The 15,192-nt window shown below is 37.9% G+C and overlaps 1 protein-coding gene across 1 annotated transcript in view; it reads left to right on the forward strand.

Annotated features, from left to right (window-relative positions):
* vax1 (ventral anterior homeobox 1) overlaps window positions 1-14,407 on the forward strand; it is a 30,576-nt gene extending 16,169 nt beyond the window's left edge. The window contains exons 2-4 of the mRNA XM_084375143.1: window positions 7,574-7,834; window positions 9,227-9,414; window positions 12,758-14,407. Of these exons, the coding sequence (XP_084231269.1) occupies window positions 7,574-7,834; window positions 9,227-9,414; window positions 12,758-13,300 (992 nt within the window). The 3' untranslated portion in view covers window positions 13,301-14,407. The remainder of the gene's footprint in view (window positions 1-7,573; window positions 7,835-9,226; window positions 9,415-12,757) is intronic.
* The last annotated feature ends 785 nt before the right edge of the window (window positions 14,408-15,192 follow it).

A 15,192-nucleotide genomic window follows, 5' to 3' on the forward strand; every position in this document is an offset into this window, starting at 1 on the left:
AAACTTAAAATATTGTATTATCAACAGCAAATTAGTACAATTTTCTGTCTTTGAACACCCCCTCCACACATAAGGTGTACAGAAAATCCTCTAATTTGTGTCTGACATGGCTTTTACAGGGAAAAAACGTATAATCATCTCATTAAAATCCTTAAAATGGTATATTTTTCTTTCCAGAATTTATGAAAATGTAAATATTTTTCATTTTACAAGTTTAACTGCTGGACACAAGATGTCTCCTATTTCACTGTAAGGTCTATTCTCCGGGGTGTGCGCTGGAGGCTCCAAGTTTCCTCATCACACTTATGTATGCTGAATACTGGGCCAGGACTGGCTTCCAAACTTTTTGTGATGTCACAAATCATGCTGGAAGGCCTGCCTTCATCAGACTTTCAATAAGCACAGAGAAAATTTGCACTTTGAGGAATACCTGTAAAAACAGCCTTCTATCTCTGCACACACATCATTATGCTCAAACATTCTTCTCTACTGTTTTGCCTGGAGAGGGCTATAAAGGCTAAAATCATCATGTGATGTCCATCAGAATAAATGATGAGTTATATATTCAAGCTTAATCATTGATTAAATGTCTTTACTGCACATCATAATGTAATAAGACAATGTGCTTTAGTCTAAACTAAAAACTAAAAAAGTTTTAAACCTGGAAAAAAATCACTGATGTGGTAGAGCTCAGGCGCCGATAGCCAGGTCTCTTAAAGCTAAATGATGATGTTACTACTTCTAACAAGAACAAAATCTTGTCAACCTAGCTGGAAGATTTGCAAAAATTAACTGATTTTGGTGGAGCTTGTCCAGGAAATCAGGCATTTCTGGATACGCCAAAAAAGTGCAGTGAAGCGAACCACTGGTCTGTCATCTGGTGGACAGCCATTAAAATTAACACCTATTAAAAAAACAATGTTGAGCCTTACCAAACCTAAATGAGTGAAGAATAAAGTTCCAGGAATTTGTCAAGTGTTAAATTGCAACTAAGTCACTGTTCCTTGCGTGAAAACGTTAGGATTAGTTTCCGTCCATTTTAGCAGAAACCAGGTAGAAAAATAGAGGCTTTAGCCACTGTAGTATCTGTATCCCGGCAGTCCAAGAGCCAATGTGAAGGGATGTGTGTGTGTGTGTGTGTGTGTGTGTGTGTGTGTGTGGGTGTCTGTGTGTGTGATTTACTTTTCAGAAAACACAAAGTTTATCTTGTAATTTACCATCTAACCCCTCCGATTTATTTCTTCCATTCTCTGTATCAATTAGAACTCCACGGACATGGACACCTTTCTTCATAGTCTAGACACCCATCAGTCAGCACAAAAACTACATCTGCATTTGATACACCAATACATCTGGAGGGAAGTCAAACTGAAACGCTTACATTTCTAAATAACCTGAACATTTTTTTCAGGTTTTTGTAATCTTTTGTTGAGATGCTGTACTTTCGTCTTTTCAAAAACTTGAATAATTGAAAAAATTCTCACAATAAACCGTAAACCAGATGAATATCGTTGTGTGTTGAACTTGTAGCTTTATGGACTTTCAAAGTAAAGGGCTGGAGGGGTTGAGTGGGTGGCATGTTTGAAAATACAGTAATATTATATTAATTTTACATTGCATGACATGCACCTGTCCTACTCATTACATTACTCAGACAGCAGGAAATAGTGCATTTATTAACAATAAATAAAACAATTAATCAACCAATTATTATCTTAATCGTCCAACCTAAGAGTTAAAACCTAAACCTAAGCAGCAGAATAAGACTAACAGCTATGATTGCTTGTTTTCACAACATCATTTGTAATTACAAGTACTCGAATTTTACAAGGCACCAAGAATTTTTAACTAAAGGGAAAAAATCAGGATAAAAATTCCACATTTGTACTGAAAACCATCATTGCTCAACAATTTTTGAGCTCAGCTGCAAGTGTAGCTCCCCGCTGTAGATGGAAGCAGGCTCTTTATTTAGAGGGTTCAAGAACAGCTTGCGCTCTTACTGTGAAATATAATCACCACATTTGTAAACGTAAAGCAGGGCTTTGAATGTAACCATTCATCTTGAGTTACCATGTTGTGGCTCAGACATCAAGGCTCTCCAAGGCCTGCACTCTCCACAGCAACCTACCTTCTATTAGAGAACCAAAAAGGCTTTGCCACAAAATGCCAAGTAGCCCTGGGTCCTGATAATAGGACCACAAAGAGCAAACTTATAGCAATTGCAGTAGGCATTAATAGTCATTTCTCCAGTTTGCTTTGACTGTGTTAATTGACTTTGTATCTGTGCCACAGTCATAGCAGAAGAGAATGCAGTATAAATAAAACATGCTGGCATCTGAGCAGGTGCTGTAACAAAAACTGTAACCATTTCCTCCCCTGAAATGACTTGAAGTTTCACCCCATCATTCTGTTCAGCAGGCATGAGCAGTTTAGGTTTGATTTGATGTCCTGATACACATTTATCTCCAACCAGACATTAAATGTGTTCAGAGACCAACTCTAATTTCCGGTGTTCAAATACTAAAAACTGGGCAGAGCGGGGTCACATTACAGCACAGCACACTGTTCTGCATTTAAAGAATGTCACTGAAGCCTTGTTGTGTTAAAATGATGACTGTAATAGTGATGATAATGGTGGTGATTTACCGCCGGCCTGTGATGATTTGGCCATTGCGAAACTCTATTAAATAATGCTCAGCTGATATGTAATTATCCTTTTTGAGTGGCTGGAACACAATCTGAAGCAGCAATACTCCAACTTCCAACAGAAGAAAAGCAAACTCTTTGATTAGAGAAGAAATTCTAGACAAAAAAAATCTGTATACTGATCTGTCTGTGTGTAATGTTTTCAATGGGTAATTCATTGTGAACGTTAATGTACTGTTGTGATATTTCAGAACTTGCATAATTACTTGGAGGAATGATGGAGGAAATATCAACTGCAACAAAAAATTATGAACATACAGTGGGGGTGATATCTTGAAAAATATTTCATACTACTGGCAATGGTTTAATATTGGAGAATCTTAGAGTCATTAAACACTCCTGGTTGAGTACAGTAGCTAACTAAAGAATTTCTATCAGTATGTTCAGATCAATAACTTGAATCCAAAATATTTTGGTTACCACTGGGGTTCCCAAAGGCTCTGTGTTAGGCCCATTGTTGTTTATTTTGGGCACAGCTGATATTTGCTTTTAAAAATACTAAACAGCTTTATTTGCAGATGACACAAATTTATTTTGCTGTGGTAAGAACTGGAGACAACATTTGGATGGAAAAGGAACAGAAACTTGAAACCTGAAACTTCAAGAATTGGTTTGATTTTAACAATCTACAGCTCACAAAATTCACAAAACAAACTTATGATGAATTAAGTAACACTGGGGAAAAAAATGGGTTTAAAAAAAAAAAAAAAAAGATGTCTTATATTGGCTTTCATCATAAACTGTTCACATCTAGTTCCATGCATTACTTACTAGTTTCAAGGGTCAATGTGATTTATTTGTCATTATACAACACAGGGTTGCATGATGACAAGAAAGTGTAACTCCTTCCTGCTGCACAAACATAGAACATATATAAATGAATTTCAATTGACTTTCAAAATAAAGCTTGCTGACAAACAGTTCACATATTATGACTTTTGGACTGTTTGATTCGCTTTAGGAAAAGATCATACTTGATGCAACATGATGTAACTTTTTAACCTTAAACTAACAGTTTTCCACTGCTGTGGAAATGATGATGGTGATGATGATGGTGATGATTCTGCTGATTATTTAAAGAAAAAAAGAAAGACAATGCAAATACAGAAGTTACGAATTAATAATGAGGATAATTTAAAAAAAATAGGCATACGTATATATATATATATATATGTATATATATATATATATATATATGTATATATATATATATATATATATATATATAATGTTTTTAGTTCTTTGTCTGTTGATGGTACAGTGTGTTGTAACAGGGTGAATGTTGTCTCTGTCTCTTGTTTCTGCTCTGTGTTCTAACTTCAGTGAGAGGGGAGGATCACGGCGTTACATACATGTTTATTTCAACATACAAGTTTTCAACACATCACATTGTTATGATGTCATGAGTTCTGTTGTAGTCAGCACCTGAAAACTGTTACACACCTGGGAATTGTATTTACCACAGTGGTGTTCGTCTGTGGTCACTGGCCAGGTGTAAAGCTTTGTACAGCATATAAATTACACTTAAAGCAGGACAAAGACATGGACAGCAACAAAAGCAGCACAAATCACAGTGCAGCAAAGACAAACAATACAATAAGAAGCAAACACAAGCAGGCACGGACATGACACGTAATTTACAGAACAGCTTTGCAAAAACAGACACAAGAAAAAGTCGCTTATTATGTGCAACTTAGGCCAAAAATAACTTTATGCTGACAATGTATTAGAGCCCTTTGCAGACCACTGCAGAATCTTAAAGAAAAAAGAAAAAATCCATCTCGGTGGCCCAAGACTTAATATAAAAGATGTCAAAACTATTCATACTCACTTTTGAGTCAGACTTTCAAATGGCATTATTGCAAATCTTAATAAAGGTCCCCTGATGTGGCCATATTATTAGTAATCCATCCTTTCCATTAAGAAATTAAGAGCCAACTGTTATTATCTTCAAAGAATATCCTTCACTACATTTACTGGGACCACTGCAGTCTTACATCATGACGCTGGCTTGCTTGAGCCAATGGTAGAGCTTTTTTATCAGCAAATGAGCATTACACCATCACTAATTATACATGAGTGTTGGAACACATGAAAAGCCTGCTTGTTTAAATGTAAAAGGGGTCAGTCAAAAAAAACCAAAAAAACCTGTTCTGAGTAGCTACTGTTAGCTGCTAGGCTACACTAGCAAATGGTGAACTCATACTTTGTGCTGTTACTGAAGCTGCCATAAGCTGGGTCCATTGTAGACATCTTCCTGGCCTGCTGTAACTCGCTGACATTATGCCTGTGTTTCACATGCTACCCAGTATGTCCTGTATAATGTGATGACAACAGAACACATTGTATCATCACCCGTTGCATTCACCTGATTTATATTTTACTGATTTTTAAGTTACTGTCTTTACAGTTTCTCCAAAGACAGCTATTTCAAGTGAACACAATGAACAAGGTCACAAAAAACAAGTGTAGCAGCCTTCAGTGACACCAGCTAAAGGCTGTCTTTTTCATATTCAGTCTGTCTTGTGAAATCACTGGAAAACACTCATCAGCACATCTTCCTCAAGACTGTTCAGCATAATGGCTGCTTATGGTGTTAGCCAACAAATTAGTGTTGGGATGTCTCCATTTTAATACTGCTAATTTCAATTTCAGATAGTGTTTAAAGCAGCACAATTGTTTCAGCTGTGATAAGAGCCTAAAGGATCACTTTCTGGGACTATGATGGAACCTTTTGTTATGCGTGTACCAGATCTCATCTGGAACAGGTCACTTCCTGCAGGAGACCCTCATCTACAAGTGAGAACTCAGAAACCGATCTTCCCTATATGTACAGTATCATATAAGTGAAGCCTGAAATAGAAATAAGGTGGGTGTTTCTTCTGTTTGATATACAGTTCACATTTTCCACATGCCTTTCACTGCAATGTAGTATAGGTTGGAGTGCATCATTAACAGGGCTGGTGTAATTAGGAATGTGCACTTTAATTTAACTGGGCTACAAACTCAAATTCCATAAATACTTTGATTCTCATCACTTGGAACAGTGTGAGTGGGTAACCATGGGAAAATGTGTGTTACGTGCTGCTTTACAGTATACATGCAGTATTCTTTGCACAGTCCGTTGTGACTCAACCATTGTGTGCAGCTGAGAGGCCAAGACGCTGCATCCTCAATGTATTTCCCAGGCTGGGGCTCTGCACCACAGCTTGAGAAGTCCAGAGTCCCTTTAGTTGTTCCCTTTTTAGCCTCCTTTTTACCTTCCTCAAACAATGGATTCCGCCGCACTCTAAGCAGCAGCAGCCCCCCAAACATTTAGTGAATAAAGTTAGTCCAACATGCAGCCCTTAAACCCACCCCCAGACTGCTGCCGGGCAGCCACACTCGCAGAATTGTTTGTTAATAGTCCAATTAGATAATTGCCATCTTTCATTCCTTTTCCTCTCTGTTTCCCATAAAGGCATGAATGGCACTCAGGGAGGGGGGCAGCTTGAAGAGGGCTTCTGGCCAGCTAAGGTGACAAGAAGGGCAAGAGAATGCTCCTTGCACTAGGCCACAGGTTTGAATTGAATCATTGTGACCTAATCAATGGTCTTATTGGATTACTGGCCACTGCTGTGTTCAGAGATATTGTTGCACTGACAATGAAAATAGCTTAGAGTTGGTGGTTGGGTGGGTGGGTAGTGGGCTTGAAGGCGAGTGGTGGAGAGAGGTAGGGGGCCATTCCAGAGGTATGTGTGAGTGAGAGAGTGTAGGTAGCCTAAGCACTAATGACAAGTTTTGTTCCCCTTTTTTGTCTTTTTCAAATGTGCAGGTTAAGATTATGAGAGTTGAAGGTGGCTTCTGGGGTGCAATCATTTGAATACTGAAGAATGTGGCATTAGCAGCCAGGACCTCACTGGGCTGCTCTGCGTAGCTCTCTGAATGAACAAAGGACGACACAGGAAACTTTGACACGATTCCAGTTAAAGCAGAGCACGGCGTTGCTGCAGGGCTCAAACTGGCTGGGTCATTGCCTTCATAAATTCTGATCGACATGGATTTGTTCATTATTCTTTTATCTGGTCTCTCTCGCTCCCTCTCTCTGACTCTTTCCCAGTGGTTCTTGCCTACAATAGCATAGTGGTTAGATTTGCACATTGCAGAATTCTGTTGATTGGTGAGACAGCCAAATGGAAAAATGGAATCAAAGTTTACTAACATGCAGCAGCAATCAGATGCGCTGTGAAAAGTCGGGGGGCGGGGGGGGTGGGGGAGGAGGGCGGGGGGGAAGTGTCTGGCTCTCTTCTGCGGACAGAAGAATGAAGCAACTGGGAACTTTTTTGAGGTCTGGAGGAGTCGTACCCCTGTGATTGTGTGCGTTCATGTGGGGTTCAGGGAGGCTTGGTTGCGAGACAAAACCAATCATTTGTCTTGATTCTCAGGGCTGCGAGCAGGCAAACTGAGGGGGACGGGATGAGCAAACCCCTTTATCAAAACCTGATCTATTTCCCCAAACAATTTAGTGTATTCATGAGGTTACGCAAATGTGGAGGCAGTAAAATTACCGTAATCAATTGAAACAGCGAGTGCACATCCATGGCTCTGATTATTTGGAGATCATCTATCAGCCTGATGTCTATGTAACGAGGAAAGGGGGGTATTGAATTACTGTTGAGTTTCACTGAGAAGTCCATGATCATTGGGCAAGGGAGTTTGGTCAGTGGTAATAGGGATCCTTGGTTGGGCGACAGAAGTATTTCACCAAACATTAGATAGCTGACCCTTGCTTGCTGAAACGTGCTGTTTTGAAAGTAAAACCGACACTGTCCACACAATCTGGTGCGTCGTGTTCTCCGCAATCTCTTTTTTTTTTCACCTGACAAAGGAAAAAAAGAGGCGGACAAGCTGCAGGTCCAAGAGGATAAACTGAGCATGGAGGTCAGGTACAACCAAGAGACGGAAGGGATGGGGCTGAAGAACGGACTTAAGAAGGGGAAAGATGACAAGGACTCCCAGGACAGCTTGTCCAAAAGCTTCCTCAAGGAGCAACAGGACTCCTTTTCCCCCTCTGGGACCGTGGAAAACTGCGAGAAGAACAGAGGGAGCACGGGGGACCCGGACTACTGTCGGAGAATACTAGTCCGAGGTAAGGCTCGTTTTTTTCTTTTTGTTTGTTTTGCTTGAGATCCGTTTGAGTGGAAATATCTGTTAGATGCATTTTAGAATCAGGAATATGAATGTGTGTCTTTAAGAACAAAAGTTGAAAAATGAAGCCTTTGAAACATCAGACAGACAGAGGTAGATGATACATAGAGAAAAGGTAACAGTTCATCTATTTTATTTTTAAATTAGGAGGCTTACACTTTAAAGTTAAAGTTCAAAATTAATTAATTTTCATTTGATTGCTTAATTTTCATTTATGGAGTCCATTTATAGAAAAGACGATCACCTCTGGGAATTTTTGTGACTTCAGTACAATATAGTATAGGACAATAAAAATGTAAGAGAACTAAGTTATTGGTTCTGAAAAATAGCTAATTGTTATCAAATAATATTGTATAACCACAGGGATGTCTTTAGTTTGTAAACACTATGACAAGCTAAATCTTTCTTCAGATTACACACTTGCATAATGTTAATATTAAATTTGATCGCACTAAATTATTCAAACATGTTTAATGTCCTTGGGTAAATTTTAATGTGCCCAAGGTCATGCATTTAAGGAGGAAACATCTGAAGGGTTTATATTTTATATAATGCATTAAACTTTATGAGTCATAATTAAAATTATAAATATTTGAACAGTGAAAAGTAGAGTTTGGTTTTACAGATATTTCATGTAAAAAGAAATCATGTGAAATTGTGTGTATGGGTGTCAGTTGCCCGTAATTTCCTTAATGCAATGTTGGTCCAACACTGAGAGTGTATGAAAACAAACCATGAATATAAAAGATTAGTTATGCTGAGGTAATGAGACACAGCAGCCTCACTACCTAAAACATAATGTCGATATAATTTTTATTTTAATATAATTTGACAGTGATATCCATTGTTGTTATTTCTATTGTGGTAACATAGGTTTGGATTACATGAGTTAACCGATATGGAATCAAAAAATTATTTCGGTCAATATTTATTTAATATGTTATGTAATTTTCACTTATCAGGTGTAACATTTGTTAACGCTTTGCATATAAATGTTTAAATGTCTATTTAAAGACATCTCCATCTTTTTTCATGAGATTTAATCTGGACTGATATTTTTCTAATTCACGATCTGAAATGCAGCGTGTTGTTAACTCATAGATGTAATCTATCACTTAAACTAAGAGTATTTGTCTCTAAGTACAACATGGTGAATGTACACCATGTACACAAAAATAGTGAATAAAATCCTTAGGACTGTGCTATGTGTAATAATAATAATAATAGTTAATGCAATTACTCATGTAATACCAGTCTATGATAAAATTACGTTAATCTGTCCTAATTGTGATTTAGCCTCAGCATTGTTAATATAAAGTGCTCATTGTTGCAGATGCTAAAGGCTCTATCCGAGAAATCATCCTGCCAAAGGGTTTGGATTTGGACCGGCCCAAGCGAACCCGCACCTCTTTCACTGCAGAACAACTCTACCGGTTAGAGATGGAGTTTCAGAGATGCCAGTATGTAGTGGGGAGGGAACGGACAGAACTGGCCCGCCAGCTCAATCTGTCTGAAACTCAGGTATGTGTGCATTGAACTTGTATTTGCTAGATAAAAAAAAAAGAAGACAGAATGGACATTGTTATTTTAAACGGAAACAGGAATAATGTGCAGTGTGAATTTAATGTAATTCCCTTTTAGTGTCAAAGTGTTAAAATATTTTGACTCCAGATAATCATGTTACCATCTTTTTTACAACAGGTGGATATACCCAAATTAATTATTAGATTAATTTGATAATATGATCAAACTAATCTAATAATTCATTTGTAAGACCAGACACAAATACAGTCTGTTTTAGACAAAAAAAGATTTTTTTTTTACTTTGAAAGTACAATAATTTTTTTGTCCATATAATTTAGAGACACATACTCATATAATTACAGAGTCAGTTGAGATGGAAAAAACAATTATGTGTTTGTCATTATGAAAAACATAGGTCTGTTAACATGGTACCATTAATTATTAAAACGTATACTTGTTGTAGTGTTAGTATTCAGAGACCAGTCCATTAATTTAGGAGTGCTGACTGGTTTTCATTCAGTAAATTGAATATGAGTGCTGGGGTGGTCCGCTGGTTTACATTTAATCAGGATTGTACCTGGAATTTCCAGCAGAAATATTTCTAACTGTATATATGCCTTTAAAGATTGAATCAGTTGGCCTTTTGAGCAAATCCAATGTAGTGTTGTGTCTTATATAGAGTTCCATGTTATTGCCTGAAGCTGCAAGAATTTAAGCTGCTATTAGAGTGCAGACTCCCTCCTCATGTCGTATGTGTGGGGTCAGCAGTAGGTCATGTAGTGTCCGCTCAGGGTGAACTGCATCGGAAATTTGTGTTTGACACCACATTCAAAAGCAAGTCACCGTGTGATCTGACTGTGTGTATTTTCAGCTCAAGTTTCATTCATCTATTTATTTATTTCTGAAAATGTGCAACACAGCTAACGGTGCCATCGGCTTGGTCTTCGGTGCTAATGTGTTGTAGCTTTCAATGGGACTCTTGCACACCTCCACTCAAGGTCAACCTTTTCTTACAAAACAACACAGCTGACAACTTTGATCTGTTTGTTGATGTACGACAAGGTCACTCTTCTTTTGTCAACGGCTATGTAAATCTGACTTGTTTATTTGCTTTAACTTCTTGCATTTGAAATGTTTTAATATTTCTCTTTTTCATTTGAGCAACACAAATGCAGCTTTTCTTTTTCACATAAATTCAAAACAAGTTAATTAAGTGTCTGAAGATGTTATTTTACTCACATAAATGTAACATACAAAACAACCTTTGCTCCCTATTTAGAGAGGACAAAGGCTTCAGGATTTTCTTCTAGTATCTGCTTCTTGTCCTGATGAAAGTCCTTTTAATGACATTATGGTGAAATTAACATTTTGTTCCCTGGCACTCACAGGTTGTTACATTAAGGCCATTTGCTGTGTGCACACCCAGTCATCTTTGTCTGAGCTACCAGCTTCATGTAGGCCTGGTTCTTTCATTGCACTGAAAATGTAACCTCTAAAATGAACAAGATGTTCCTTCTGAGCAGTCTCTACACGGCAAACAGAAAATATTGGCTTGAGCAGCAGGGCTTCTTCTCTGGGCATGAAATGGTTGTTAACAGCTGGTGAAGAGTTAAACCACCTACTGAAGCGGAGAAAAAAAAATTCAAATGTGATTGGACTAGCCATAGGAAAGAGCTGGAGGCTTGTTGTTGATTGGTAAATCTACATTTTGTCCTATATGAAAGCAATCCGGTGTGATTACAGGAGACTTACAGGTAATTCAGAGAAAAGCCTGTATTTGTTTCCGTTTTAACATTATTTCAATCCAAAAAAAAGATTTTGAAACAGAATAATGGATATGAAGGTATAACTAAATGGGTCTGTTGATAAATGACTGGAATGACTAAATAACAAGGTTAGTGCTATTGCTACAGTAAACTAAGGACTGATTATTTTTCTATCCTTAATTATGCGAATACAGGGAATGACAATCCCTCTTCATCTTGAATATTATTCTGTAGACATTTCCCACAAAATCTCATAACGGTCGGAAACTTTAGCAACATTTCTGAAACATATGTTGCAATAATAATATCTTTAATTCAAATACAGAGCAGAATTGAAAATCTTGATATTTTCAGAAACTACACAAATAACCAATCAGAGTCATTATTTTCCCAGACATTAATGTGACAGGCTTCTTACACTTTTAAAAATGGCAACTTCAAATTTTGGGTTTCCAAATTTCTATTATCTATTCTGTGAAATTCTGGAAGCTAAATCCACATTTTCAGGGCCAGACAACACAATGTTGATCATTAAAGGAAGATGTATGTTATAAAAGGCACGGCTAATGGTGGCCATTTTGTATTTTGAGGTAGAGATAATGAAAATTTGCAGAAACACTGAAACAAACTTTAGGTGAATGTTAATCAGGGTGTTAGTGCCTTTCATGTGTGTAGTTACTGTAGACTGAAGATCTCAGGCTGTCATTTGATTTCCAAACAAATAATTTATAGTTTAGTCTCTAAAATTTCAGAAAATAGGGCAAAAATGCTAAACTGTCACAAGCTCTCAGAGCCCAAGGTGACTTCTTTGTGTTGGCGGAAAAAAAAATATCACTGTACTTTGAGGGAATGCAAATGCGACAATTTTGATTTATAATTGACTCAGACAATCAAATACTTATCAGAATTAATTGGGGGATTAATTTTTTGTCAGTCTCAACTAAGACTTTCAGCATTAAATAAAAATATCTTACCACAAGTTTGCCACATATCAATAACAATCAAGAAGCAATCAAACAAATAAACAATACAGATATTATTATTTGGTCCATGCATGAACCTATTGTAGTGTAAGGCACTGGTTCACAAAAAGTGTGCTGTGGGATTTTGTCACAACCTTAAATTATCATTGCAATATGCAACTATTCAACAGGTAACAAATGAGTTTTTAATGTCAGTACCATACAATATCAGTACTTTGTAAACATTTATTTCCCCATACAGATGCATGATTTTATACCCTTATACTTTCTCTGCACAAATAACTACTACGCATTAGTCTGATCTGATGCATTGCTACTTTTGATTTGAGAACAAAATCCTTATGGAGGCAATCAATCAGATCATAGATCTATATGTCATGGTGCAGTTATGTCCAAGAATATCAGGTTATAATCTCATACCTTCAGTTAACGTGAATTTCTTATTTCTATAATTCTATAATTTTCTCAAAGTAATATTTTTTAAATTCAGATTTTATATCCCTTACAGGCAAAGATACATGAACTATATATTACACATTACGTTTTCACACGTGTCTCTAGGCTCTATCTCATATCTTTGTTCCCCTCCAGGTGAAGGTCTGGTTCCAGAACCGCCGAACTAAGCAAAAGAAGGACCAGGGGAAGGACTCTGAGCTGCGTTCAGTGGTTTCAGAAACAGCAGCGACCTGCAGTGTCCTAAGGCTGCTGGAGCAGGGTCGGCTGCTGACACCTCCGGGCCTGCCAGGCCTCCTGCCCCACTGTGGCAGTGGCACGCTGGGTTCTGCCCTCCGCCCTCCCTCCATAGCCATGGCTAGCAATGGCAGCAGTAGCAGCAGCAGCAGTGGCGGCAGCACTGGCACTGCAGGCAGCAGCCCTCCTCTACCCATCGTCACAAGCTCAGGAACAGTTGCGGGCCTGCAGAGCTCACCCGCAGCTCACAGCCTCTTCAGCTTTCCCATGCCCTCCTTACTCAGTGGCGTTGCCACCCGCATTTCCTCCAACCCCCTGTCCATGGCTGGCTCGCTCGCTGGCAACCTGCAGGAACTTTCAGCCCGCTACCTGAGCTCCTCTGCTTTTGAGCCTTACTCGCGGACCAATGGCAAAGAATCCATGGACAAGAAAATTCTGGAATGATGCCTTAGATGGATTCCTATTTCATCTGGATATGTTCTGGTTGTTTTCTTGGCTTTTACTGTCTATGTTGGGTTTGGCTCATTCTGTTTCTTCAGTCCGTGTCGTTCTGTAGCAGTTCATGTGTTCCAGTTGCACATGTGGCGCCTTGTACCAGGAAGAAAACAAAGACCTATAGAAGCTCCTCTAACAAAGACAGGGTGGCAGTGGAAAGATTTTGCACACAATGTTCATATAGGATTTTGTTACAGAGATTTAGAGAGACACTGAGGAGATTGCTGATATCTTTCATGTTTCTGTGAAACAAATGTCCTTTCTGTTACTCCAAAATAACAATCTACATAGGGGCCAATAAAAAATGGTTGCTTCATACCACATAAGCTCTACTGCTGCAAGAGAGTGGTACATAGTGTATAGCAGGTAGGCAAATATAGAATTGGTGACAGAAAATGTAAAGTGATGATAACTTTCTTAAATGTGTTTTATTATTTGATAGTGTGGGGTAGGTGCATGTCACTGCATTGAGTAGATGGAGGGAAAGAAAGTGAGCTGTCAAACACAGCAGCAGTTTGTGAGATCCAATCAGCAAAAAAAAGAGAAAAAAAAAGAATGTAAAAAAAGAATAAAATTCAGCATGATGAATGAACAAGCAAAACCAATTTTTCTACATAGAATTGGGCTAAAAAAAAAAAAAAAAAGCCTCTGTTTGAAGGTCACTGCAAGGCCAGTGTCGGCACATATGACGCGTGGATGCAATTTGCTTATGCAGATGCCGAGGAAAAATTCAGCTTACAAAAAGGTCTTTGTATATCTGTTTGTATTAAATTTGGACCAAACCAAAACACAATCTGAGAAGGTGTTGTCATACAGTGAGATGGTTGCATTGTTCAGTGCTGGTTTCTCAATTTTTTTGGTTGAGGTTTTTTAACATTGTTTAGTTTTACAACACAAGTCTTTACTTTGCGTCATTTTTGGTCTTCGAGATGCAGTACCTGATTTTATTTGTCTGTGATTTTAATACCACTGTGAGTTCTCAGAGTTTGGGTGTACAGTTTCTTTTACACGCTGTAGCTAAGCGCAGGAATTACTTGCTGAAAGTGTGTGTGTGTGTGTGCGTGTTGGGGATGGGGGGGTGGGGGCTTCTGAAGAAAAGCTTTTCAGCCGTAGTAAGCTGCTTGCTTTGTTGAACACTACAAGGTAACAGGTTTTTCAGTCATGAAGACAATATAACAACCTTTCCTTCCTGTGTGAAATTTCTGAAATCCACAGCCTGCATAAAAGATTTAGGTGACAGATGGATGTGGAGACTGAATGGAATTGTTGTAGTATGAAAGAAAAAAAATGTACTTTAAAATTGTTATTTTATTGTAAATTATTCACTTCTGTAATTAATAGATTATTAGTATATCTGGAAAATAATGAATGAATGAATGTATTAGTGGGGTTGAGGGATCAATCAATCAAGCTCTTTGGTGCTGTTGTTGTGAAATATCTTGAAATTTGTGAAATGTGTGGTACAAATGTGCATATATATTATGTATAAGGCTACAGACAAAGACAAGTGTGTTTTTAATTTTTTTCCATACATGTTGCTATGAATCAAGTTGTGATAAATTTCATGACTGTTATACCTCATAAACCACGGCCTGATGTGTATGCTCCTGAAAGTTGTTTTTCACTATTTTTGGCAATATGACTTTTGAGGCAATTGTGTGGAACGATACATAAAACTTCTGGTCAAATGTCAAACTAAAAATAGCAGCATAACAAATTGAAATGAGAGGTATCAAACATTACGTTATAGAACAGACATACATGCAAATTTTTTTGCAATATGGCAGCCTGTGAGGAGAAAACCACGCACTGAGTACACATAGAATACGAACAAGTGACTG

This window comes from Pagrus pagrus (genome assembly GCF_965226575.1).
Source record: "Pagrus pagrus genome assembly, chromosome: 15".
Taxonomy (NCBI): domain Eukaryota; kingdom Metazoa; phylum Chordata; class Actinopteri; order Spariformes; family Sparidae; genus Pagrus; species Pagrus pagrus.